The sequence below is a fragment of the Syngnathus scovelli genome, chromosome 7, assembly GCF_024217435.2.
Source record: "Syngnathus scovelli strain Florida chromosome 7, RoL_Ssco_1.2, whole genome shotgun sequence".
Lineage (NCBI taxonomy): Eukaryota > Metazoa > Chordata > Actinopteri > Syngnathiformes > Syngnathidae > Syngnathus > Syngnathus scovelli.
The window spans coordinates 9,970,839-9,998,659 of record NC_090853.1 but is presented as its reverse complement, the minus strand read 5'-3'; the positions used below and the strand labels follow the sequence as shown (position 1 = coordinate 9,998,659).

At 39.8% G+C, this 27,821-nt stretch overlaps 2 protein-coding genes across 4 annotated transcripts; both read right to left on the bottom strand.

The window, feature by feature from the left end:
* Nucleotides 1-103: 103 nt before the first annotated feature.
* vaspb (vasodilator stimulated phosphoprotein b) lies at nt 104-21,225 on the bottom strand. Of its 3 annotated transcripts, none has more exons than XM_049726901.2 (14): nt 20,742-21,223; nt 9,049-9,220; nt 7,240-7,420; nt 6,857-6,923; nt 4,948-5,045; nt 4,311-4,576; nt 3,954-4,069; nt 3,786-3,837; nt 3,249-3,276; nt 3,130-3,172; nt 2,861-2,917; nt 2,249-2,318; nt 2,028-2,085; nt 104-1,423 (listed from the first exon to the last, which is right to left on the bottom strand). In XM_049726901.2, the coding sequence occupies exons 1-14, from the start codon at nt 20,744-20,746 to the stop codon at nt 1,389-1,391; spliced, it is 1,248 nt and encodes a 415-aa protein (XP_049582858.1). In that variant the 5' UTR covers nt 20,747-21,223; the 3' UTR covers nt 104-1,388. The 3 variants fall into 3 exon arrangements, with proteins under 3 accessions (XP_049582858.1, XP_049582857.1, XP_049582859.1); XM_049726900.2 differs by having other exon boundaries at nt 3,954-4,072; nt 20,742-21,221; XM_049726902.2 differs by lacking the exon at nt 2,861-2,917 and having other exon boundaries at nt 3,954-4,072; nt 20,742-21,225.
* Nucleotides 21,226-25,804: 4,579 nt separating this feature from the next.
* On the bottom strand, nt 25,805-27,815 carry snrpd2 (small nuclear ribonucleoprotein D2 polypeptide). The gene is made up of 3 exons (XM_049726101.1): nt 27,684-27,815; nt 26,287-26,466; nt 25,805-26,187 (listed from the first exon to the last, which is right to left on the bottom strand). Coding segments are annotated over exons 1-3 (357 nt in total). The 5' UTR covers nt 27,686-27,815; the 3' UTR covers nt 25,805-26,012.
* Nucleotides 27,816-27,821: the final 6 nt, after the last annotated feature.

The following is a 27,821-nucleotide window of genomic DNA, read 5'->3' as shown; positions in this document are numbered from 1 at the left end:
ACATAATTACACATCTATTGTATTACATCGTCTGACTATGATTTTGCCAAACCGATGCAAATGTAAATGCACCTAATAAAAAAAAAAAACTCGGACAAAGAAATGCATTTCAAGAAGCAGTTGTATTCGACTATAAAGGCATTTCTAATCCAGTGTCTCTAAACTGTTTGCTTTATATTTCAGTGTAAAAAGCCTAGATTTTATTAGAAAAAGCCGTGAACCCAAAATAACAGCTCATAACAATAGGAAAAAACAAAATCCCCATTCACCAGTCATTTTAATTAAAATAGAAAAAAAAACTGTTCATTTGCTGACACTTTCCCTCAAAACAAATATATTTATTCATATATATATTTATATCCATTCTCAAGGCAGTTGGTCATGGCCAAAGTAATTGACCTATTCATGGCCATGTTTTTCAAAAAAAGAGAAAAGAAATGTAGAAAATATAGCTAAGAATTAAAGAAAATAACTCGCAGAAGTACAGTTTAGAACCACTGCACTGGCCAACAACAAATTTCATTTAGACTGTTGGGGGGAGGGGGGGGGGGGGGGGTGTCAAGGCAGTGTGGCACATGCTCACACATGACTCTGGAACAAGTGCAATGCAAAGAGAATACATTTCTCAAAATATCATAAAACAACAACACACTCTCGTTCACAGCATTTCAGTTGTCCATCGGCATCCATTTGCTCGTCGTTGCTTCCTGCAGCAGTGAAGGCTTTGTGCTGTGCCGGGAGATGTAAATCCTTGTGGCAGAAAAAGACCGCAGAAGTCAGGGAGTTCGCTTCTCTGCTTTCTCTCTAATTATTGATTTTCTGTCTTCCAATTTCCATTAAGAGAATACAAACTACCAGCGGACATTTGATGTATTTATGGCTGTTTTTGAGGCGTTGCTGACAAGAAAGCGTAGTAGCCAAATGCCAACATTCCACCATCTTGCTGCTTACAGTAAAAATGTGGCAAATACCTTCTATCCCTGAATACTGCTTGATCAGTGAATCTGTCAGAAGACGCAACTAGCAGAAAGACTCCTGATATGAAGATTAACAATAACGACAAGTCAGTACTGTGGCCGCAGCTGTGAATTCAACTCATTCACGTTGAGGACACCTTGGAATAGGACAAATGAATGAGGGAGAAACAGCATCACCACACAAGTGAGTGATATTTGAACAAGTTGGATGGTGGCCTGAGCAGGTTCCCTGGGTTACCATTTACATGAAGAGTATCTAGGCATGGTGACACAAAAGCAATGCTTGTGGGAGACAGAAAAAAAAAAAGAAAATGAGAAATCCCTGGGCTACATTAGAGGATGCAGTGGTGGAAAGGTCCCAGCAAGCCTCCATCCATCACATCCCTCTGCTACACCAGACGTGCACCAAAACTATGTGCTTCTCTTTTGCAGCTCCTGAATAAAGGCTGTGAGGTAGAAGAGTGAGAAACAATAAAGGTCAACAGTCTGGCAATGCATTCCTTCTGTGGCCTTAGCGCTAATAGAAGACACCATGCCACAAGTAGGTAATTGCTTCCTATGTTGCCCACTTTAATGCTGTTCCTCAAATAGACACCAGCATCTAACTTGATAGTTATAACTAATTGCCTTTGCAGAAGCGGCACCGATAAAGGCAACATTGACAGCAGAGTTTGTCGAGAAAGTGTGCAGTTAAATAATGCCTAAAAAAAAGAATTAGCATGCTGATATTTCCTGAAAACAAAGCGTGCAGTTGGAGTTGCATTACAAAAGGTTTGAGGATCAATTATTTCAAAAGGGTATTTGCCCCCCCCCCACACACACACACACAATTGAGATACTGAATAAATCAATTCATCACCCAGCCCTATACTGAATATGACAATTATGAATGATCATATGGTAATAAATGTATTTTGTGTTAAGAGTTAAGACAAATTTAATACTATATTATTCAAATGCATTGAGCCCCTCTACCACTAAGACATATTCCGGCTCAGCGCGAACGCTCTTTTTTCTAGTTTTGGACCAGATTCAGGGCCATGTTCTTACCTCTGATGATTTCCTCCTTTACTTTATGAAGTTCTTTCCGCACCTCCTCAAGTATTTCCTGCAGAAAAATCACCATGAGTCAGACAAAACTTTGTATGAGGGCATTAATACAACATACAACAAAAGCTGTTGAGTGAGGGAGGGGGGAGGGAGAGAGACGGACAGAGAGAGAGCACAAGTGAGGAAGAGAAAACAATCAAGTTAACCTCTAATCAAGTTACCTGTTTCATCTTTTCTAAATCTGAGTCTTCGAATCCACTTGCGTCATTACTGTTGTTTGCTGGCTTCGCCCTGCGCAACAGATACAGTTTTGGTTTTAATGTGTGCTTATTAAAGTAAAATTGCACAAAAAGTATTTGGGGAAAATTTCCATAGTGCTGCAAAAAAAAAAAAAAAAATATGTCATGAAAATATGGACTGGACTGTACACACCCACAGGTGTCAGTCAAGATTTAGTTTTTCCCCCCATACTTTTGCATTCGTTAAACTTATAGATAATTGAGAATCGTTTCAACCACAGCATCATCAATCCAAATTGAGATTCCTGTACATGTACTCATGGTTAAACCATGGCTAAAACAATTCACAGCCACCTATGCAACCGTCAAAGGGGCTGGCAGTAGTTTGACCAAAAGGGGGCAGCGCTGCCCAAAGAGCTCAAACATCCTATGGAAATACAATAAATCATCATGTCATTGAACTTCTGTCTCTCAAGATAAAAATCAGAACAAACACAAAGTGCGTGCGGCTGCAAGCAGTGTTGCCCACTAAGCAAAAAAACAAAAAGTAAGGGGAGTGAAGCTGACAGTGGATGGGATAGTATGCATGTATACCTGTAACTTTGGGACAATGAGGAGGTGGAGTCCATGCTCTTGGAAATGGAGCTATTCCTGTTAGTGAAACATACACACACTCTCCTCTTAGAATGGAGATGGTTGACATTCACTTACTACAACACACTTGGACAACGGTGCAAAAAGCATGCGGGTATTTGTGAAGTTGCATGCACGCTGATGGAGGACAACACTTAGGGTGAGCTGAAACACATTGCATCAAAGGAAACTGATGATGACATCCTAATAAAGCAGAAATCATTAATCACCTGGTCATAGTGGACGATTTCTCCCAGGCTCTTCTCGTGATCTCTGAGAAAGATGAAGTGTGAAAATATAAACTTTGTATTTTTTTGCAAGAGAGTTGTTACAAATCTTTGTTTCTCACCACTTTGACCTTGAGGCTCTGAATCCTCCTGTATGGATAAATTAAAGACCTGCTTAGCGTGACTCATGCTGCAGCAGATATTGGGGCCCATAGTGGCTATGTTTATGTGGACAAAATTTCTTCAATCGGATCAGACCTCGGATAAAAATTAGGATTGGATTAACTGTTTTCATGGACACAAAAAAAAGTTGTGTGTTCGTGCATCACACTTTTGATCGGAACATATGACTTTGACGCGCAGATTGACCAAATACACCGGAATTAGTAGCCTTAGCGACTTCCGTGTCAACAAAACGTCACTCTATCCACGCATACCAGAACTGCGTATACAGCAATGCGCAGTAAAGATGGCTTGATCCGATATTTCAGAACAAGTGTTTTCATGCGCGCTGATCAGATTGTGTTCATAAAGCATTTTTATTGCGAGCAGGCTTTTAATCTGAATAAGTGTCCATGGAAACAGTCAGTGTCAAATCGTATGAGGGCCATTTTTTGATTCACTGGCCAGGTTTAATTAGCAAATAAGCATCTACGTACATTGTCATGTGTCTTCAGAGGTACTTTCTCTCCAGTGTCAGCTGCTTTTCTCCTGATATAACAAGGAATTTAGTTTTAAGGTCATAACTTCAAGTTATGTAAAAAATAACAGGAATCCATTATTTATACGACATGGAAATATGACATTTCTTTTGCCATTGCATCTACCTTCGGGCCAAGATAGCACTCATCTCGCCCATCAGGTCACCACCTCCTCCAATAGAGGAGTTGCTGCTGCGGCTAGCGTCCGCTTTGCCCACTGGAGCAGTAACAGATCCCTCTTCCTGCTGAGGATAAAAAATGGTAAGAGTATGTAGAGGCAACGGTGTCACGCTGTCAAGATCAAAGTTTGCAGATGCAGAGCCATCTACGTCTATTACACTGCAGTTGAAAAGTTATCCAACAGCTCTTTTTATATCCAAGGTAACCAAATTACACAAGGACTTGTTTCAGCCACACTAAGAATGTTAATGCAGCTACTAATAGTGTCGGCAAAATTAAAGCCCTTGCTTTACACTCACTCACTTTTGATACTTTGCGAAGTTTCGCTCCTGCCAGGGCCGCAGCCAAGCCCCCACCTCCTCCACTACCTCCACCGATAACTCCATTAGATGGCAGAGGCGGGGGAGGTGGGGGTCCTCCAGATGGGGGTCCTCCAGATGGGGGTCCAGATGGTGGGGGTCCTGGAGGTGGCAGAACACCACTGGCTGGAGGAGGTCCAGGCGGTGGCGGAGGCGCTGGTGGAGGAGCAAGGCCCCCGGGGGCCATAGGCGGAGCAGGAGGAATAGATGCTAAAAAAAAAACAAAAACTATGCTGATCTTGGTACATCTTCCAGTTGCCACAGCAACAAAAATGTTTTTTTTTTTTAATCATCAATAACTCCTACAAGTTTTCCAACATTTTATGAGCCAAAGCAATCTATCCAAAATAATTAATGATAATTCAACTGTTTTTTCCATTATCAATTTGAAACAAAGTGGAAATTAAATGTTTTTTTTAATCCAATGCAATTCATTGACAATTAACAGATGATTAATCACTTGGAAAAATAATTGTTGACTGCACTATACACCCAAATATGCACCCAATAAAGATCATGTCACAAATTTTTTTTTTTTATCCCACTGGTGTGATTCTGGTAACCAGTACATTTTTACTGACCTGCTGAAGCTTGTCTTTCTCTCTCCAATCTCTCTCGCTCCTGACGCTCTCTTTCCTGTCGTTCCCGTTCTTGCTGTTCCAACCTCTGCTGCTCCAATCTGCAAACACATAGTCATTGTTAGTGCTCTGTATTTTGGCTATTAATTGTTATGTTAATGACAGATTTTAAAAGAGTTGATCAGTAGAATATTTTTTGTTCCTATGACTGATGTCGAAACTGTATGAGGGTCCTCCTTATTGATCCTTTGTGTCAACTTCAGGTTCCCATTAAGGACTCATAGCTAACCAGCGAATGACATTTAATAAATGAGGAAAATGGTCACAACCTTTGCAATATAATTTGTTTGGTAAATACTGGTACTGGTAAACAGTACTGTGACTAATAGTGTTTAAATCCGTTTACACTCCGAACACCTCCACACCTGCTCAGTCTTAAATCTTCACACAACGCGTGCACACTCCTCACATACATACATGGGCCACACACACCGAGTTACCATTTAGTCTGTGCAACAATAAATGATTTGTTTCAATTTGGAAATTGTGATTCAGTGTTTTTACAGCCATTTCGCATCACTATTTGAAACACCACTGATTTGTGCACAGATCTACTTATCAGTAATCTTAGCTAGTATTACAATTAGTAGTTAACTATTGCAAGTAGTTAAGTATCAAATAAGTGGTTATAGTATATGTCACATGAGACGGTCGCTGATATCACACCATCCGTCATCGAGTTTGCTGGCGGGATGATGTGCTGCTAAGACGCCAAATCTTCTGTTATGGCTCGAATGCAGCAATTTTGTGATATCTCTGGGTGAAAGAGGCTTAAATTTGAATGTGATCCAAATAAATCCAAACAGACGGACAACTATTAATCCCTGGATCCGCCCAATGGGACACAATAAACTTTAAGCTAACTTACCAGCTATTGTCCAACAAATTGGACAATGTACGCTATATCCAATGTACTAAAAGCAGGAATAACAGGGATGATGTTCATTAATATGAAGTATGTAACAAAGTACACTTCCCAATTTGTGTTGCTACTAAGAAGTCCACAGATGGACACTGTGGCCTAATTCGAGCTGCTTCAGTTCTCGTCAACTAAGTCCCCGCCACATCTGGCATTCTGCAGCTGTATGCGGCACAGCTCACATACAATACAAACAACTTGGTAGTATACAATTATGACACAGTCGGTGTCATTTAAAACATTTGCCTCATCAAACGACTAAGGACAGTGAAGGTGGGTTGATCACAACCACATCACTTACCCCCGTTTTGACACTTGTAGTGAAAAATGATTCTGACGACGGGTTTGGCACTCATTTCGACTCAAACCAAGGGTGTAAATAACATTGACCTCCATGTAAATCTGCAGTGGATTTTGAAGGTTTTAATAGCAGTGCTTTATTGCTTAAGCCACAGCATGGCAGCGAGCAGCAGGACAAACACTGGTTTGACAGGCAGTCTCGCAGGCCAATCACAGAACCTTTTAGTCTAAATGAGATTAAAGGTTAATGCCATGTCCGTGCCGGCAAGCATAATGGACTCCATTGGAGAAACAGATAAATGGATGAAGAGAAGGTGGGGAATGTGAAATGTGTCAGTCTTGCTCTCTATTTAACATTTAACCTACAGGGGCTGAATTTAGCAGTGTCAGGCTAATGCCAGCAAATCCTGTGCATATGCTTGTGTGCAAAACTGCAAAGTTTCAGTTAGAATTTACAATTGATTGTTAAATAACATATTGAATAGCACGCCCCTCTTCCTCCAAAACATGACCGTTTCCAAGACTTATTAGTTGGACATATTGCTTATCAACAGTGAATTGAGCCTAGAGCACAGGTACACAAACATTTTTAGTGGCTTGTATGTGTGGACATTTAAAGTCAAGCTCTATTACCTCCTTTGTTGCTCAATCTCTTCAGGGGATGGACCATTCGACATCGGCCGGGGAAGGGTTGCATAGCCTGCCAAAATACAATGCACAAGACAAATTAAATTTAAAAGATTACTAAAGTTTAAATACCTTGCCACTAAATCTAGCTGATTGTATTGTATACATATTTTGAGGCTCTTTAAGACGGCACAAGATGGCAGTCAAGGCACAATTGAGCCGTTCAGTCTTAAAAGATTCTGTCTAGTTTAGAAATTAATTCTATTCCACAACACTGCGCTAACTACAAGCCAATATGTGAGAAGTTAATGTGAAGCTTGGAGAAACATATTTTGAGGCTGCTTGGAGAAACATATTTTGAGGCTGCTTGAGGTAGTGAAAACCAGCACCTGCATCTGCCATGGAGTTGAGCACCTCCAGAGCATGTGTCATGCCATTGGCAAAAAGAGCAGCGTCCTCCTTGCTGCCAAAGTTGAGCCCCCACACTTGCCGGGCATCCCGCCACTGATGGAAGTTAGGTGTGGCTTGGTTGTATTTCAACCCTCTCACGATAGGACAGTTTATAACCACCTGTACAAAGAGAGAGAGAGAAAAAAAACAAAGATCAATTTGAAAACCCTTCACTTTCTCCTGTAACCAAATAGACAATAGGAAGGTGTTGGAAGATTCCTCAGTTGCTGATTACAAAACTCAGTCATGGTTTATGCATCCTGGTTATTCGTTCAATCCAGTAGGTGGCGTCAGGCTAATGAATGAGAAGCGAAACAATGTTGTGGTTTTGAGTGTTGCCTGAATGTGCTGACATGCCATTTCATTATTTGTTTAACCGCCTCTGAATTCCACAGAGCACAGACAAAGAGGAGAGGGTGAGATAGCAAAACGCATTGGGAGGGAAAGAACAGGAAAAATGAATTTTTACATACAGTAGTTGTTGCCCTTTAGTGATATTATTCTCCACCATTGGACACCCAAAGGGTCCAGAATGTGCAACAAGCCCCCCCTCCAAAAAAAAAAACGGTCACAGGAAATGCCCAAACAGGCCAAATAGCTCACAGGAAACATCACCCACTTTAAGACTCTGTCTCTGGGGAGCACTTTAGCGTGGTGAATGTTTAAACTGAGACGCTGAGGCAGCAGGCAGAATGAGAGTGTGGTCAAGAATAGATCCCTCCAAACTCACTTAACCCTTATTACAGAAACTTGATGGCCACCCTTTATCTAATGTTATCTCATGAGTCATGATCTTGTAATAACAAACAGTTCGTACTGGAATTGGATGAAACTGATACATCCTGAAATACAATACTTCCATTTTAGGAGAGACATGGAAAAGGCTGAGTAGTTTTCATATTAAGAAATGCCTTCAAAACAGCACTGGATTTGCTTTTATTTAGAGGGGAATGCTAAGTGTATTGCATCTGTCACATATTATATTTCCGGTTCTATGGCCATTCACTGATGCTCTGTGAGATGGCGTCATAAAACCCCCAAACTGAAAATAAGAACAGTTGATTAAGTTCATCCTTGAAAATCTCACTAATCTTTCGTTTCAAAGATAAACAGAAGCATTGTGTGATGACATTTATTTAAAAATGTATTAAGCAGACGCATTGCTGCAGTTTTGTTCTAACTACAATATTGTTTTAGGGGGTTTGTTCCAAATGTATAATAAGTAAAATCCCACATTGCATTGTGGTCAACGGTAGAATCTGGGTCAGTTATTGCACTCCGTGGTGTTGCAAAATGGCGATAAATAGTCCTCCAAGGCTAGATGGGTTAGCTTGCATGTTCCTCCTTGGGAGCTAGTTGCCAAGGCCATAGATATACAACAGCTAGTGTTTGGCTCCGTTCATTATAACTCATTAACGTTGAATTCATTAGCAATTTTGCAGGTTTTCGCCTCAACCCCAATTTCTGCAAGCTGGTCTGCAACTGTTGGAAAACCAGCGTAAACAACAAAATGGCAGTTGCATTGACGTCGCATTATCTCATACGAGTCCGCAAATTATAAAATCAATTATTAATATCCCATGCTCAATCAAACGAGTGAACGAATTATGACTGATTCATGCACAATATTAGATGAAACGTCCTGAATAAACAAAATGTTGGCAATCCAGTTAAGGAAATACATTTCCCAGACATGCGCAATAATTTAGAATTAGTTAAAACACACAACCCCAAGTGATTCATTTCACCTGCTGGTCTGTCTGCATCTTGCGTCCCACTATTCGGAAGGCATTGTTGGAAGGGTTGTGATAGATCTGGACTCTGCTGAAGGCCTGGGGTCCAGTACCGGCTGGCAGCCACTTCTTATTGCTGTCATCGTAGATCATCACAGTGGCCCGGGCCTGGCAGATACTCGACTCACTACAATGAAAGGCAGAATACAGTTCATGTGCGAGTTTGTATGGAAGCACCAACAACATATTCACCAGAGAGCACCAATCGCTGCCCTGACTGGGCAACGTTACCGCCATGCAAATACAGTTTGCTCAACTGGCTGTTCAAATGGTAGAATCGTGGATACTTCACATCTCTGTTTGGTAATGGATTTCAATAGTTGTACTTAAATTATATTGTACGTGGCTTTATGGTATTTTCTAATCACTCCTTTCTTCCACATTTCACAGGTCTGACTTCTCATTTCTCAGACATAATCTAACCCACAATCTGTCTAGATCAAACATTCTCATCTGACTAACGATTGTCATTTCATGCAAGTAAAACAATTGCGTAATCGATAAGACACAGCAACATTGCTATGACATGACACATAAATGCATAATGAGTGAAAATCTTTCCAACCATTTTTTAAAAATATTATTCTTATTGTGAGAGGGGAGAGAATTTTTATTCAAAACAAAATGGGAGGCCAAACCATAATGTTCGTTGACAAAGACAGGAAATTGTGCAGAGCTCTGCCATCTCCCACATTTCTAAATTAACCTCTGCAGAAAGAAACGTGATTTGACATTTGTGAATAAAATTTGAAATGTATTTAAAGTCACCTGCACAAATCCAAAAGTCAGCACTTGGGTATATGACTGATTTACACGTCAGATCAACAATGACACCAAAGTATAGACCACATGAAGGAAAAACCACAGGAGGAAAAGGGATGAGTACCCTCCTCTTGTCTTTATTTTACACTCCGTACATACCACCCCTTAGCCCCCACAGTGCCTTAATCCATCTCTTCCTCCATCTGTCTCATCCATGAAACAATCTGCAACTTCCCTTCCTATGACACAGCACCTAGACCACAACCCACTTCCTGCTGCAAACCCCTCCTTATAAGGACTGCTTTGGCCCAATCAATCAATAGTCACTCCCACACAAGTTTGTTGTGACGGCTACAAATGGAGGGTTCATTGTCCTGTCTGTTAGCGGTCTGGAAAACACTGAAAAGTAAGAATTATATTACGCTTGTTTTTTTTAAGCATGTCAATGCACTGAAAAGAGAAGGGGGGTTCAGCATAAACAGAATGAAAATATTTGTAACAAGCTCATGATTAAGGTACAACCCGTGGGAAAACATGTTTGAATAAAAAAAATAATCTACCACATTCTTAATGTCTAACGTGGCAATTCATACCACTGGCCTTTCAATGTTCAGTGAACACATGGTTCCATCAGGTTAAAAATTAATTATGGCTGGAGGATTAAACATCAAAAAATAGTCCTGGGATTCCTGATCGGATGAGCCTCGAGCACACTGTTGTGCGGTCTAGAGAACGGGCTTATGGGAACTGGGAGGGGACGGACGGACACTTTGGACTGGGAAATGGATGCATTTTTAATGGCATAGAAAGGGCTGGCTCGGGGGTGAGACCGAGAGTGCGCACCTGCATTATTGATACAACTATAGACAGAGACTCTAAAAGCTGGCGAGGTGCAAACGTATGGACAAAGCCATGTACACATTCCTCACCTGTCAATGCTTCGGTGTGCAGTGTAGAGAAGCTGACAGAAAACCACAGACTGAATCTGACTTTTTAGTGATAGGCTATTCCATGGTTACATGACCAGTGCCAAGTTTGGAATAATGTTAAATTCAATTTGATAGAAATTAACATAATGTGCCAGGCAAAACCAGTCAAACAAGGCTCTCCATAAAACCGTCTTCTTTTCAGCAGGCTATGTGATGTGAATGAGTACTTTGGTAAGTAATGTCACCCTGCTGGAATAAATACAATATGCAAAAGTATACTGTAATGTTTCCAAATGCTTGCTTTTAAATAGAAATACCAATTTCAAAAATGTATGTATGGGGCTCCAAAAATGCAGTCATCTCGTAAACAAAGAGCCCGTTTAATCTATTTCCACTTGATTGATCATGTATAAAGGCCCCCTCAGCTCTGCTCATAAACACACAACAGAATACGGAGGAAAAAAATGTCTGAGGCTCCTACGCTAGTGAGGGGTTAACAGGAAACCACAGTGCAAGCCCAGGGAACAGACCCTTGGTTGGAAATGTCTGTATATGGGAGTAGAAGACTCTCGCAGCTCTTTGCCACAGTGCCGGCAAGCTCGGTCAAGCCCTGTCGCTCCGTCTCCTCCCACTCCCTCTCTCCAAATCAAACAATTTAACAAGATGTGCCTCTTGGTGCTACATGTGGAGCTATCTTATGCAACATGGCAGCGCACAATTTAGATCAGCCAAATAGACCTGACTCACTGTATAATAAAGAGGTTAGTGCACATGTAGTGCCCACAATTTTGTCAGTAGTGATCTCAAGCCTTGGGATTGCTATTTTAGATAAAGACAACATACATGAAATACATTTAAGATGAGGTAGACACTAAAACAGAGTAATACCAATTGCATTTTATGCATTTCAGGCTTGCTGTGCCTTTATGGGGATTCCTATTCCCTGGGATCATAAGACCATTAAACGAAAAGTCTTCTTGCCCTCACATGAAGAGCCTAGTATTATTTTTTAATGTTGTACAGGCTTCAGGGAGTTATTCATATTCCAGGGAATAGAAATGCATCTATGAAGAATACCCATGCAGAGACCTGTGGGGTATGAAAACTGAACATTTGGCTTCATTTTTAATGTAGGAGGGGGCAACAGTTCGTCCTTGGATCTGACAAAAGCAACACACTCTATTTCAGTGTGGGTGATGGAAAAATAATGTGGATCCAGATCCCAGATTACACGTTGGGGGGTGGTGATGTAACATTTCACATCTTGTAACCTTATATTGAAAGGAGGAAGTTTTTTATCAAAAATAAATAAAATAAAGTGATTAGGTGATCTCTGAACTTCAACCCCCCCCCCCCCTTTTTTTTTTTTTTACTATAACGCTCATCTCCTGTCCTTGCTAGTTTCTCTCCACCTACACAATCACACTGGTCTTTCGTGACTGTACATTACAGCTATTAGCTGTGACTTCTCATGTTCCCTTTTCTCAATAAGTGTGTTGCATGCTTAGCCACTCCACATCCGGCATTAGTGATAGCAATACTTGTTAGAGGTCTAGCTATATTTGCCACCACGGAGGTGTGGGTTAGTTTCCCAAAGGAGAAAATCTGCATTGTGTGCTTTTCCCTATATACATGGTGCAGAGCATTCTCCCCTCTAGTTTGTGGACACTATTAGCTGCGAACACAAAGACAGAGATGAGTTACTGCGTAACAAAAACAAATTGCAATTAGATTTCCCATAATCGTCCAGACCTAATTTGTACTTGATTTTTATTATCTTGTTTTCCAATTAAATGTTTTTCAGAAAGAAACTGAGAAAAGAATAAGAAAATGGTCAGTAATTTCATATAATTAAAAAAAAAAAAAAAAAAGATGGATACATTACAACATCGAACAATCGCTATAAAAGATTTGGTCCAAATCGTACAGGACTACTTCCAGGAATAATTATTTGGTTGAAAAGAACACACAATTAGAAAAAGGCGTTTCAGGTCACACGACACCCCTTGGGAAATTCTAAATAATTGCAGACAGACCACTGCATACAGAAGTGAGAAGAGGAAGTGTATGCTTCAAAGAGGAAACATGAGAAAAATAAAACATGTGCACCTCAGTGCACCTTCCTTACTGTTTAACCACAGTGAAAGCTGGGCTTCACACTCTGCACTGGTTGCAGTATCCAGAATTATTGAGATGCTCTCGTGGCCCAGTAGGCTTCAGAAGAAAATTAAAGGGAAATGACTCCGAGACAAATTCACACCAGGCTGCAGGCTAAATGCACAGAAACAAGGGCCTTTGCTTCCCAAATTATTCTTAGTTCCTCTCACTATTAAAGTTAAAGTCCCAATGATTGTCACACACACATCTGGGTGTGGCGAAATTCGTCTCTGCATTTAACCCATCCACATGTGATTTTGATCCATCCCCTGGGCGAGAGGGGAGCAGTGAGCAGCAGCGGTGCCGCGCTCGGGAATCATTTGGTGATCTGTATTTGTGTGAATGGAATCGTATTGTCAGCTTAAACGTCTCCACTACACAAACTCTCTGCATTTTTTGCACTCTGACTCATATTCTTACTGGCATTGTTTATGGAGCACTGAGGTAAACCTGAATAGCTCTTGGCAAACATGAGTCTTCTCTGTCCACTTCAAACATACACTTCAATTCTCCCTGCTTCCGAGGCACTGGTGTGTGCGTGTACAACCTTCAAACTCAATGCCCATATTTGGAACCAACTCACCTCTGTCCCTTTTTATGTGAGCTCAATTCCTTTTACAGGTCGGGGCATAATCTTCTATAGTCTGGCCCAAGGAAGGAAGCTAACCTACTGAAAAAGAAGCCACTTCAATTCGTGTTTTGTAGCATATTTCCAATGTTTCAGCCTTTTTAGTACCAAAAAGCAATTTGTACAATAGCATAAGGAAAAAAAACATCAAAAACTAGACCAGAGACGTTTTAACACAATAGCACTTCCAATTCAAGTAAGTCCACTCTAACTTTACAGATTCCATTTTTCCTCTGCCAGTAGCGTGTCACAGTCACAACGCGTGACATGAAAATGCTGACAGTCATAATAAAGGTAATAACAGCGATCTAGTGGCACCAGCTGTTCTTTCCTGAGGTGGAAGCAGGAGGAGTCTGCAGGAGGTATGGTGCAGCATCTATTTCAAGCACTTGAAGCCACCGAGCGATGAACATTTGCGAGTGTTTACGAAAGTATGGAATATTGTGTTCTTGTCAAGGTTCGCTCTCGGTTGCAAAATGTTGCTAGACATTCGCCTGTAATTCGCTTGTCAAATGGAAATTTTGAAACAAAAAGAACAAAAAAACAAAACAAAAAAACTGTTGCAAATGTCTTGAATGTTTTACCAACGTTTGTGACCTTGAACAAACCCTGACATAGATGCGCATTTTGCTGTCTTTGCCAATAGTTCAGGGGGAAACATGGAAAATGGAGGATGGAAATTTTGAAACAAAAAGAAGAAAGAAAAAAACCCAAACTATTGCAAATGTCTTGAATGTTTTACCTACATTTGTGACCTTGAACAAACCCTGACATAGATGCGCATTTTGCTGTCTTTGCAAATAGTACAGGGGGAAACATGGAAAATGAAGGATTTCAATACTATCGTTCAACATAATTGCTAACCATACATCATTTTATACATACACCCCCACAACCAAGATGGTGCATGACTACCAAGTATAATACACGCCTCATCATAACTGTCAAAGAATTCCTTGAATACACACACACACAAAAATAAAGTTTCCAAGACTAATACACGTGAATGAATCTAAAAACGAAAATTACTGTCCGGCCATGTGCTTGGACTGCTAACGCTCGACTGAAGAAATTACGGAAATATCCACTCATGACTAAGTGTTGACCATTTAGCAGATGAGTACAGTGACCCAACTGACCCCTTGTCTGAATGAATGAGTAGTGTACCATTCAAGCAACCCCAAAGGGGAACTGAATCTCAGTAGGATCATAAAGGGAAATAAATATTTAGTGCCTTATTTAGCACTCATTTGAGTAACAAGAGTCTTTCTACATTAAGATCACAACTGATGATACATAAGGAGTGGGAGAAATGATTGAAAGGAAGTCATTTTAAATCCCACCAATCTGTTCATGTTTGGTCAAATTCAACATTCTTTAACTTTTATCTTATATTAAGATGGGGGACACAATAAAGCAGCTTCCATTATGTCCAGTTTCGCAGTGCACGTCATTAGCAATGCTGATCACACAGCATCTCCCCATCTTGAGATATTTGATGGATTGCACTGTGTTGTTAGATGCAGGCACTCCATCATCTCAGATGCCTCTTTGCTACATTTGGTTACAAAGAAGACACTCCGCTTTTCCAAGCTAGTCTGCCTTGGACACTCCACTGCGGTTCCATTAGTCAACGCAGCCAATGTCTTGTATTACTTTATACATAATTATCTCCTGTGAGAAAGCTAACAAAAGAAAAAGTTAAATAGTATCATACACAACAAACGGCCAAGAGCCGCTATTAAAGAAGCAAAACAGCAGCCACCACCAAGAAAACGGGACAATAGAAGGTTTTGTATGTCGCTGCAAAGAGTCTAATCCAAAAGGCAGGTCAGTATAATGGTCTACTTATGAGTAGAAGAGGTGGGAGGACCTAAAGTGGTACATGTTTCAGAGAAGGGGGGGGCTGCAGAGTTAGAATGTTGAAGCAAATTCAAAATTTGCGACAGATGATTTGCACCTTAGTTTGTACCACCTAACGTGCATGCAATAAAACCATCACAGGCAGGATTTCCCGTGATTACTTTATTACCTAGAACAATTGTTGCTCATCCAGTGGAGAACAGTGTGCCAATTTTGCTCAAGAGCAACGTTTTTAGTTCCCCAAATGTGATTATTTGAAGTTTTTTTCATTTTTTTTATTAAATGTATGTTTTGCATTGAACTTGAGGCTGGCAATTATTTTAAATAATTTTAAAAGCAAACTAATTGGGTAGATCAGATCAGATTTCAAAAGAAAACTCTGGCTGAGCAAAAGCATTACAGCAAGTCGAGACATGAAAGAACCCACAAAACCTACTGTTAAGGACGTTACGCAACCCCCATGGCATGAACACACCACTATTTGCAAAAAACAACCGGTAACGTCTTGCAAGGGTTTCTATGGGTAAGTACAATGTTGCTAAATACTGTAAATTAAAGCGTCCAGCTTTTGGGAGAATTAGAACAAGGAGGCTATGATCGAGGCAGAAAAAAAGAAAACATAGAAAGAGCTGCCTTTCTAATTGTGAGGCAGGAATGCAAAACAATAAGCCAATTTAAAAAAAGTACTGACAGTTAGAGAAGGCCATTTTGCTGCTCATAAAGATGATCAATAAGGCAGTGAGTTAAGAAGTGGGGGCGCCTATTGCATCTGGCTTTCATGCAGCATAGAGAACTCAGTGGCTTAAAAAGGTGCATTACGTGTGTGCAAGCCTGACAAGTTTAGGACACAACCAGCATTTTAATACTTTTGTTTTTTGTTTTTTTATTTACATCCAGTCGATGAATCATACGTGGGCTGGCATCACCCTTCTATATTTATTACTGACACATAAAGCACTTCAACGTACTTCCCGTGATATTAGTCACAATGTCAATGGTGGTATAAACAGAAAAACAGGCAGGGACCAAAAGGAGGGGACGCATCTGTCGGATTCTCTATTGGTTCTTGCCAACATAACAAGCAATGCAACTTTAAATTTAGCATAGAGCTGACGTGCAGAGACAATTAGTGGAAATGGCAAGAATTGTATAATGAAAGGTGATTCCAAATATGCTTCTCAACTCATTTAAGAGCAACTGATGCACTTCTGACATGCTCACTCCAGCTGAGGGTCAACATTGACATTCCACAAGGACAAATGACAAAGAACACGGCGCAGCATTCCAGTCATCACTTCAACAAGGTAATATCAACAAGAGACGACTGGTCAGAGCGCCACACGTCCGGCTTTTATCCAGACGCTGGTGTGAGTCTGAGGTAGCCTTAAATGATCACTGTCGCCATGTACTGTGATCAGAGACGTTTATTTTTTGTACCAACCATTTCTTATGTCAACTTTTCACAAACTGGAGGTGAGTTTCTTGAGGATACAATGCTTGACACGGCGCTCGCAGTTGAGTCAATTGTTAACTTAACAATCCTTGTGGGTGACTGTATACATGAAGTGCCATTTGGTTAGTTAGTGATTAGCAGCTAAGTTTGTCCCTTCAGTGTAGCTGTAGCTGCTCGCCCCTCCCCTTCTCCCAACAGTCGCCATGGCTACAAGGAATGCACATTGCCCTGTTTGCATTCTAAAGTTTAAACGCAAGCTTTCAATTGTTTCTCGTGTCCTCAATACTAGTTATCAGGCAACAATATAGCACACCCTGGATTGCTCCATGTGTGTTGTTTTAAGCTTTAAAAGTGATTAGAAGACCCATGCTAATTTTGATCAGCATTAGCATATCTGGCATTTATTGTATAACAGCATACATGGAGCTGACGTTCGTTGTTTAATACTTTGTTGTACAGCTACGTTCTGTAATAAACTACAGTTGATAGTGACAGACAACTCGACGCAAGAACATTTGTCTCTTCTTTGTAGAAGTGTTCGGCCACAGTACACACACTCTTCATCCTAACAAGACAAACAATCTTTGAAAGTGAGGTACGATTTTACTGCGCAACCCTATTTGACACCCTTCAATGTAGACAAGACCATGACTTCATTTGCCTCCTCCTACCTTGCAGTAACACTAAAACTGACCTGTGATGACTACTGCAAGCAATATGACTAACAGTGATGACTATTTCAAACTAAATACAGTCTGGCGCAGCTCTACGTTTCAATAACAGCGATGACTATTTCAAACTCAATAGAAAACTCATAGAGACTCAGAGACATCACTGTGCAATAACATCCTGCTCTCACCACTTAAATGTTGTTAGTTACCTGAATGTTGTCAGTCACTTAAATGTTGTACAGAGGCTGAGATCAACCGGAGTCAAATTCCCTGTTTGGCATGCACAAACTTGGTCAATAAAGCTGATTCTGATTCTAAATACAGTCTGGCGCGGCTCTACGTTTCAACCTTGACAAAAAAAAAAAAAAAATTACAAAAAAAAAAATATATATATATCAAAGCACTGAATGAACACATGTTTAACACTTAATGAGAAAGAAGACAAGCGGATCAAAAGGAAACAGTAGAATTGTGTTGTAACTCACTCCGTTGCTGGACTTCTGTGATAACGCTACGTCCACAATGCCAGCATATTGTACAAGAGCGGCACACTGCAAGCCAGATACTATACTTGATGAAAATCAGTGTATTTAACTCACAATCCATAGAATTGCTTGAATGTTTCAATTGTGGAAAATACGATTTTACCAAAATATTACTGTCATGTCTTAAAATTGTGTAAACGGGGTCATAGTGTGTCGTGTGAATTGGTTTTTTTGCTGACTGGAACCGGTTTTCTTATCTGTATTTACAGTCATGAGCACTAGTTTTATTGTACCGTCGCGTCACTATGCTGTATGTGCGTTTCTGACATACTTTTGCACCACAGGATGCCTTCTACATTAGTTAATATTTAATAACCAGTCAGAGAATAACGATAGGATATCACACTTCTACTACTGAACATCAGAATGAAGTCGACAGGGATTTTAGGAGGTTTGAATATGTCATGGTTGGCTTACCGGAGCATTTCACAAAGAAACAATAGTTGCATTTTTGTATCTGTTCGCAGAGAAGAGTGACAACATATCAAGGTCAAGCGGGTCTTCTGAGTGAAGCTGCCAGAGGCTTTGAAGAAACAGATAAGGCAGGTGGAGGAACACTTGATTACAATATACATCAGCCCTTTAGCAAGAGTAGGGAGGACCATTTCATTTCTATTTGTCACTACTGACAATTATACCACAGCAGCATTGTTGAGCCACTCATAAAATTGTAATTTGGCTGAAATAAAGCATGATTATTTTAAACACGTTTCGGGTGTTAGGCTGGTATGGGAGAGAGGATGGTCAACATCATACAGAACAGAAAAATATGAGAATTGTAAATATGACTAGTAACTAAAGATATTACAAGTAATATTACAAAGTTGATATATTAAGAGAATCAAGTTAGTCATTTACATTTTATAAAAACAAGGTTGCCATTTAACCATTAAGAGTTTAAATGTACGACTTCATGAAGATGAGAATTGTCCAGGCTGATATTGAGAAAGTTCAACTTTCGTATAAATGATGCAAAACAATGAAATAATCTGTTTGAACAAACTGACAACAGTATAAAGACTTTAAAGAGATTGTTACCCTTCTTTTGTTGAATATGTTTGATCACCTAACCAGAAACGTAAATATTGCATGATATTATGTGACAGGTCTCACGAGACAACAGCTGCTGGTCTCAGACTGTTGCATTTACATCAAAGTCATTTTCTCATCATAATAACGCTTCATTCTCTGAGTGTTACTTTGAATTATTCACAAATGAATTAAACATTCGATTTTTATCTGGATCTGTCCTAATTGCTTTCTTCCTCTTAGCAACATTGCTATTATCTGTGCATCTGTGTTCTTGGGCAGGGCTTTAAAGCAACAGGCCACAGACAAAGTTCACTGCAGTGTTACACTAGATGTAAGCCTGCAATACTCGTCGTCGCACTGGATAAGTAAAAGTACAGTCCATTTTGGGGAATTATTTAAAAGCATATGTTTGTCAATTACTTGTTTTTGGAAAAAAAACAAAACAAGAAATAACACAAAGACTCAGTCTCCTTTAGCGAAGGACTACAAAACTGTAGATTTACTGTTGAGAGGCTGAAATTTCACAGAATTGAACAATTATAAATTCAATATTTTCTCTAATGGCTATTATTAGACATTTGATCATTTATTATTTGTCAATTAACTGATTAGCCATCAAACAGTGCTGTCTTTTCCCAAGTGTGACCTGATGCCGTTTTCCACAAAGGTTAAGGTAAGGTGGTAGAAAGGATAGAAGAGTTGACTTTCCGTAAAGACCCATTGTTACGGAAAAGGCTGGTGCAAGCGATAAAAGTGAGATTTAAAAAAAAAAAAAAAAAAAAACAGGTTGTAAAACCTGCACTGCACTGTTACAGATAGTGTCCCACAATGACAATCTCAACAATCAAGTTAGCAAATTATAAAAGATTTTTGAGTTGCCCCCTCCAAATCAGTGCCGGACGCTTTAAGTGAGTGGTGGTTTCGAAGCATGTCATTTCATACCGCACAGGCTGTGACAGGATGTGGAATTTGAAGACACTAGCTTCTTTCCACTGAGCAATTTCATCCCTGCTGCAAAACCCAGAGGGAGATAAATAGTACGAGACACATGAATTTAATGTGTGCCTTTGAAATGCACGCCATGATCTAAGCATCATGCTATGCATTTAGGACAATTGGTTATCCTGCAGTTGCAGCTTAAGTCTTAAGCCAACACTCTGAATGCTATCGGACGATATAAATGTATAAAACTTTTAAATGAGACACAATTGTCAAACGAATACCCAATTCAGTTGACCTGTTCAACTACTTGAGAGTAGCTCAGAGAGACTGAACAGGTAGCACCAGGCTGTCATTACGCTCACACACTTCCTGATTCTCACAACCTCGAATATTCACTCTCAAAGCTGCCACACACAACTTTCATCTTAAACACACAATTGTTTGCTTCAACACATTTTAAAAGCATGTGAGGGAGGGTTTTGGCTTTTTTAACAGCACGGAAAGTAGCACAAGCGTGTTTCAAACAACCAGCGGAGCGACCGCAACGGTTTTCTGTACAAAGCGAATGCTGTCCCAGCGCCTTTGTTGAACTCTAATGGCCCAAACACAAGAGTGTAGCCTGGAAACACAATAAAGATGAAGGAGATTCGAGTCGCTGTTACCCACCTCATTGTTCGGCCGGGGTGAAGCTCCTCTCCTCGCGGGCAACTTGGACTCACTTGAGCTCTGAAGACGTCGGATTAAAGTCAAACTAGCTGAACCAACACTAAAACATATGTCGGAGGGGGTGGTAAAGTCACATCTACACCCGCAAACGGGGTAGCAACTCTCGGGATAATCGAAGTACACCTCGACGATTTCCTGGTTGTGTGGAACTGGGAGGGGGGGTGGGGGGTGTGGATACAGTAGCGCAGCGGGCTTGTCAAGTCCAATCACTATCTCACGCTAGTTTCGACGAGCTAAAAGAGGCGAAACCCGGAAAGTAGCGACGTTACTGTAAAAGCTAAAAGCTCCCCCTCATACTAAGCGTCGCGGCATCAACCCCGTTTCTGGACTTGAGCCTAAGTCAGACTTTTTTTTCCGCGGTCGGTAGGTCTGAAAGCCATTGGAGTGTGGGCCCAGCCCGCCAGCTTCAAAGAGGTCTATGAGGTCTTGTGGTGCGTTCATGACGCCTCGGGGAAAACTACGGCGGGGAGGAAAAGACACCAGACACGTTCTTCTTGATCGTACGCGACGTTGTTGTTTGGAACGACAATGACTTGAGAGCGAAAAAGGGTGCAACAAACCTATGACGCAACGCAATTCAAGAGTGTGATTTAAACAAGCACTCTCAGGGTAAAGGTACAGTAATGATTGCATAAAATCATCCCAGTAGATGCAGTATTACATGTCTGAAAGTGTCAATTAAAACTGAGCTTCTTTGCTAAGGCAGGGATTTGGATGCAAATGTGATTGATGCCCTTGTTTAAGATTAAGCAGATGAATTTAAGTGTGCACTGGACACACATGATTACAGTCTTGCCCTACTTTTCATTTTGTAAAGAATTGGATGGTTGACTTGGTCAAAGTAAGATGCATCAAAAGAAGTTACTCTTCAATGTAATTGATGTCACTTGTGAAATGTCTTTCAAAAAAGAAAGTTATCAAAAAAGTATCAGCTATCCACTCTTTGGCTTGTTAACATCATACATCAGTTACAGTAATCTGCTTACATAACTCCTTAACAAGGCCATGCTTGCGTGTATTACTTCATTACTTTGGTGTTGATGTGATGTGAATACATTTGGAGCATTTCACATTTTCAAGTACTTAAAACCTTGAGCTATATATCCTTGCCATTTTTGATGAGGAGATATTTGTTGGCCAAGAAGCAAAATGTGATCACTTCTGCTTGTGCTTTCGCCACATCTATGTCTTATTGACGATGATCATTTATATGTTTGTAAAGTTGCATCATCCATGGTTTGCCAACACTGAGCTCTCTTGATACATCATACTAGAATTAGCGCATGAAAGGTTTCATTTGGAAAGGTTTGGTTGTTCGTCAAAGTGGTTACGTATCGTATCCAAAAATTAATTGCTCACATAAATATATCATGTCAGCATGGAATATGTAAGTAAAGCCAATGTTTTCTCTTACAGTGGCATTCCTTGGAAGTCACAGAGCAGAGGCTATGTGGTTTTTTGATAAGAATAATGTGTGCAATATTAAATCAGTAATAAACTACGGGAAGAGAAGAAAGCTACAGAATAATAATTACTCCTGGTTAGTTTGCAAAAAAGGTAATCAACTCTCGGAAGAGCAATATACTTAACAGCACTTTACAAAGGAAAGCAACGTTATCTAATCACCAAGTTGACAATGTGAGGAAAAAGTATTCTTCTCAACACTGAGATGCAGAAGACTCTAAAAGCATTCCTTCTTTCGAATAGGGATGAAGCTGGAAGTTGGGATGAGAAAGGAATGCATTACCATTACATGGCATGTGTAAACATCCACAACCTCAAATATGCTTTTAGTTCCACTACACAAACACGCACACACACAAACAGACAGACAGACACAGTGCTCTGACCAACTGTTAGTGGGGCATTCTTGAGCCGTGCACCTCCTGTTGACCCTGCTGTCCACCAAAGCTGTCAGGCAAAGTCAAATATCTTTCCCATCAGTGAGTGTGCAGTTTTGCAGATGATAGCGTCCAGATCCTGTGTGAGCATGTGCTGAACATGTGCTGGAGCATGTTGCCCAAGCTGGTTGAGTTTCCAGCTAGTACAGTAGTTCTTAAACTATTGAAAGTAAGTCATACCATAATTATAGGTTTCTCTTAGTACCGCAACTTTATTTCCAGAACTTGACGTCAGTCGGTCGCTCTCCTCGACAACTGGATTTCTGACGGGCTATGAAATGGAAAGACATTTGAGCACGCCAAAGAACATGTAGAGCTTGTTGTGAAAGTTTGGAAACAACAGCTCTGAACTTGTTCAAGTATGTAAGTACAAATGAAGACCACTGAAAATTCCAGGGAACTGAAAGCAAGCCGACATTAATAATCAGAGGTTATGAAATACTTTACGATTTTCATGTACATATGCCGATAAGATCTATCCAACAGTATAAAAATAGAAATTGGTTTACTGCATAGTGTACATGCATAGGAAAAAGCTTATCTTTATCTTTTATCTTTAACTTTTCGTCTCCATTTCAAAAATGCTAAGTAGTCTTGTTTTGTCTGTATTAGCATTGCTTGACTATTCTGTTTTGCTTATTTTGTAATTGTTTACTATCACATTTGAAATAAAGCCTTTATTTATTCATTCGTTTGTTTATTTGTTCATTTTTCCAAGATTGGTGGCCAGCCAATTGTACAACCTGTACAGTAAAAACAAATAGGCATTCACGGTCACATTTAATTTCATGTAGTGTTTAGTCCTCAGATAAGACAATGATTGACAATTGACAATCATTGGAGATTTTTTTTTTTTTTAAATCAGCGTAATCTCTAGTCTCTGTACTACTTCAAGTGTCCGCTAGATGTCGTTATCACACAATAACAGAGACCGTGTATGTACGCCCAAGTCTCCGAAACACAAGTCAGATGTTCTCTCCTTTGCGTCACATAAGATACCTATGATATGGCATGATACGTACATCTGCTTTGTAGCTCGCAGGACAGAGAGAGTACATTTTCTCCAGCTTGTCCTCATTCGGTTCACAGGTTCAATGACGGCGAATTGGGTGAGCGGAGGATGCACCCTGAACTAGTCGCCAGTCAATTGCAGAGGCACATAACAGTAAAAAACAACCGAACAAACTCACATTCTCATATGGTCAATTTAGAACTTTCCTTTAACACCTCACATGCATGTTTTGGGGAATATGGGAGAAGGCTCCAGAGTAAATCCGTGCAAGTGAAAGAACACGCAGACTTCACACGGGAGGACCCTGAGCCAAGATTTGAACCCAAGACATACTTATCACTCGTCCATCACGTTGCTAAGTGACAAACTGAAAATGAGCACATTTTAACACATCGATGAACTGACAATCACAGGGTAATAAGCCAAATATGTTACGGTTGTTATGTTAACTTGAAACTGATATATTAAATGGAATCCAAATAAATCACCTTACCATAACATCTCAAACAGCAGATTATAATTTCTGTTCAATGATCAAAATTTGTATCTGGTAAAGCATCAGAAAAAAATTACCACAGAGTAATAATGGCCAAATTACAGTCCGACTAAAAATGAAATGATTTGACCATTGACCTCTACACATTTTCTATCGAGAACTGAATTTAGCTAAAAAAAAACAAAAAAACAAATTGGACATACAACACACTTTAGGCATAATTATTGTTTACAATAAAAGCAATCATGACATCAAGACTAAGTGTGAGTAGAAACTAAAGTTCAAACATTGTAACAGACTCACTGTGCACTGTTAATATGCATTGCAATAATTTTGCTGTGCAGTCCATTTGCTTGTGTGTGTAAATAGGCCTACATGCATTTGCTGTCTATGCCTCCCTTTCACCATCACACAAAAGTAAGTATTTGTATGTTTACACATCATCCCCTCATTCTGGTGGCTCCTACACTTGGACTGTGGTTCTGCTTGGAAATAAATTGTGGTAGAGGCTCGGGTTGCTGCGACCATTAATGCCCTGGTGGGGTCTCACATTGCTCGGGCATCGATGCCTGACCGATTGCTATCATAATCACACTTCCCCCTCCTTCTTATCACTTACCTACTGAATAAAACATCTTCCTTCCTGCTCAGGGATGCTTGCTCACCACACCAAATCTGGGGAGTTGAAGAGACCTCGAGGAATGCCAAACACAAGAATCAATTACTTCAGTGGGCAGTAAAAATATTACAGGGTAAAAAAATGTAAAAATGAGACAAACGAGTAAATTATTTTCACATAAAGTGTGCTAGCGCATACAGTTAAGACGAAATTATGCAAACTGCCATAGTTGAAGTACTTCTAGAGCAAAAGTGTTTAAGTTTATTTAATTGTGGGCCGCATTGTCATTAGGATGGGTCATGATGATGGCAAACATTTTGTATATTAATCTCATCATAACACAATAGCCGCTGAATTTTAATGCAATATGTATACTTTAAAACAATTTGAGATAAGAAGCAATGGAAAATTATGACAATCAAATGTAACAAAGTATTGTTCAATTTAGGTTATGAAGGAATTAGCAGGGGAAAAACCTTGTAATTTCAGTAAAATGTTTGTTTGCCCTTCCCCCCAAAAAATCCATCTACAAAGTCTGAAATGGGTAGTTTGCCTTCATTCAGCACAACCTCATCTTATATTGTGTCAATATAATGTGTGACATTGTTGCTATATTGTAGTGTGTGTTTGAAAATCAACCATGCTGTTCAGCTGTTAAGACTATGAACCAAGAGGCCAGACAAGGCGTGAAGTGACACTCAGCACATCTGGTTTCATAAATAATGCAGCAACTCTTTAAACGGCAGTTTGTCACTGATTGAGCGTTACCCGCTGAAATCAAGCCTGACACATAAGATTCCGTCAGGGCAGAGGGAATTGGTGACTGTGGGAGTAGGGTCATTGCATCTCTGATACACAAAGTGATTAAAATAGTGATAGAGTGACAGTTTGAAAAATAAATACATTCAAATATACACCTTAGAAATTATGAAAAGAATTAAGAGGGGGGGAAACAAATGAGAAACCCACATGCAATTGGAGTTATGATGACAACCATTTTTATTATCAAAATGCAAAATACAGTAGCCTTATAATAGCCTTCTGTAGACAAACCAAAGCCCTATTTTCTTTGGACATTAGGTTTTCTGAGTTGCGAGAAAAAAAAAAAAAAACAGCAAACAACTAAAAGGTTTCCATGGAAAAATGGGACAGAGACAGACCCTGGTGGCAATTCACATTAAGTTCATTTTCCTGTGATGAGCGGATTTCTCAGCACAACAATAACAGAGTCTCCTCTGAGGAACATTTTAGAGATGTAGCGATCCTTGTTTACTGGTTTCGACTTCTTCTTTCCCTTGCCACTCTTGGGAACTTCAGTCCACATCTCCTTCACATTCTCCAAGACCATGTTGCAGTGCCTGAAACATAGATCAACAAAAACCCAAAAGAAAGCTCAAGTCTGACGTAAAAAAATCACTCTACTCCACAACAACACAATGCCACATTTTGCTGAATACCTGTCAAAAGCCTTGACTCTTCCGAGCAACTTTTTGTTGTTGCGACAGTTAATGAGGACTTGTGTGTTGTTCTTGACCGACTGGGTCAGCACAGACAGGGGGCCTGTGTTGAATTCCTCCTCCTCACGTTTCTGGAGCTCTTCTGGGGTCATTTCTGACTTGGGCTTGGTTAACAAACTCCTACAATAAATAATTGATATAAATAAAACTAAAGATAACATACTGTATCAGAGTAGCACTGAAGCTTGATAATAAAAAACATAAATTCAATTGACTAGAGTCATTTGATGATTACTATCAGTGTATGACAGTATAATTGTAAGCATAACATTTTTGTAATAGAATATATATCTAAATTAATCGACACCAGTGTTGGGTACTAAAGGATGCTGCTGAGACAAGCACTGATGCTTAAGGCAAAAAAAAAAAAATCTTGACAGTTTTCCTTGCCAGTAGTTGGCACTACAATGGGGTGGTCTGACACATCAACAAATCATTGTGTGCCCAAAAATATATATCTTTGCTCACAATTACCTGTAATGATATGAACTGGACTTTATATATAAAAAATGGCAGTGGTATCAGTACTCTATTATTTTTATTTATATAATTTATTGCTTTACATGTGAACATTGTTCACTTTTGAATTACTGTACTTTGACCATTTTAATTCAATAATTTATTTTAATATAGCGCAGCTTTCTAGAATGAATACACTATTCTGGGATAAAATCTCCCTCTGTTCTGACGACCACTTTGGCGAACTATGATAACGTATTAAAATGCTAGTGGAGATAGGAACCCTATCTTGCAGGGCTAAGAATTAGTTGAGTTGGTTACTTAGTGTAAAAAGTTCGACAAACAAAGCTCGAGTAGGAACAATGACTGACGATGACGTAAAGAGCTGAAACTGAAATGTAGACACCCCATTTTGCAGGTGTAATAATAAATACTAATAATAAAATAAATATAATCAAAATTAAGCGATTGGCAATTCCCAATACATATCATTGTCATAAATGCAATCTTCCACACGGTCAAAACATTTGCATTATTTACTAAGGTAGTACGATTAGCAGCACTAGCGTACCATATTAGCATGTGAGCAAAAACAGCATCTTGTCGCTCCCGTGTGTGAAAGTTGCTTCGGGAGGGGAAACTATCTGATTGTGGAGGTTAAGCATTTATATGAATGGCGCATACGTATCAGAAGAGTATGGAATTATAAATATATTTAATTGCTATACAAAGGGCAGATTAACACCGGCTAAATGGCTTTGGCTAATGTGGGTAGCGTTGCTACATTTATCGACGATTGCTACATTGTTAGCGCTGTTAGAACACAAGTATAGTCTACACGCGCTCGTCTCCGGATTTTTACAGACCAAAATACTCACATGATTGCTAATTAATGAATTCTGCCAAAATGCAATCTTCACGTTCCGACTCCCTTCGTAAGTACAACGATTGCTACTCGCGTGGAAAAGAACTACTTCCGGGTATTCCGCGCCTGGAATTTACACAATTTCCGGGTC

Bases quoted from the DNA above. Each gene is read 5' to 3' on its own strand.
- vaspb (XM_049726900.2), bottom strand. The intron at 6,924-7,239 runs GTGCTGGTTTTC...GTATTTTGGCAG, and splicing joins CAACTCCATGGCAGATGCAG to GCTATGCAACCCTTCCCCGG. The intron at 3,173-3,248 runs GTGAGAAACAAA...CATCTTTCTCAG, and splicing joins AGAGCCTCAAGGTCAAAGTG to AGATCACGAGAAGAGCCTGG.
- snrpd2 (XM_049726101.1), bottom strand. The intron at 26,188-26,286 runs GTATTCAGCAAA...TCTATGTTTCAG, and splicing joins AGAGTCAAGGCTTTTGACAG to GCACTGCAACATGGTCTTGG.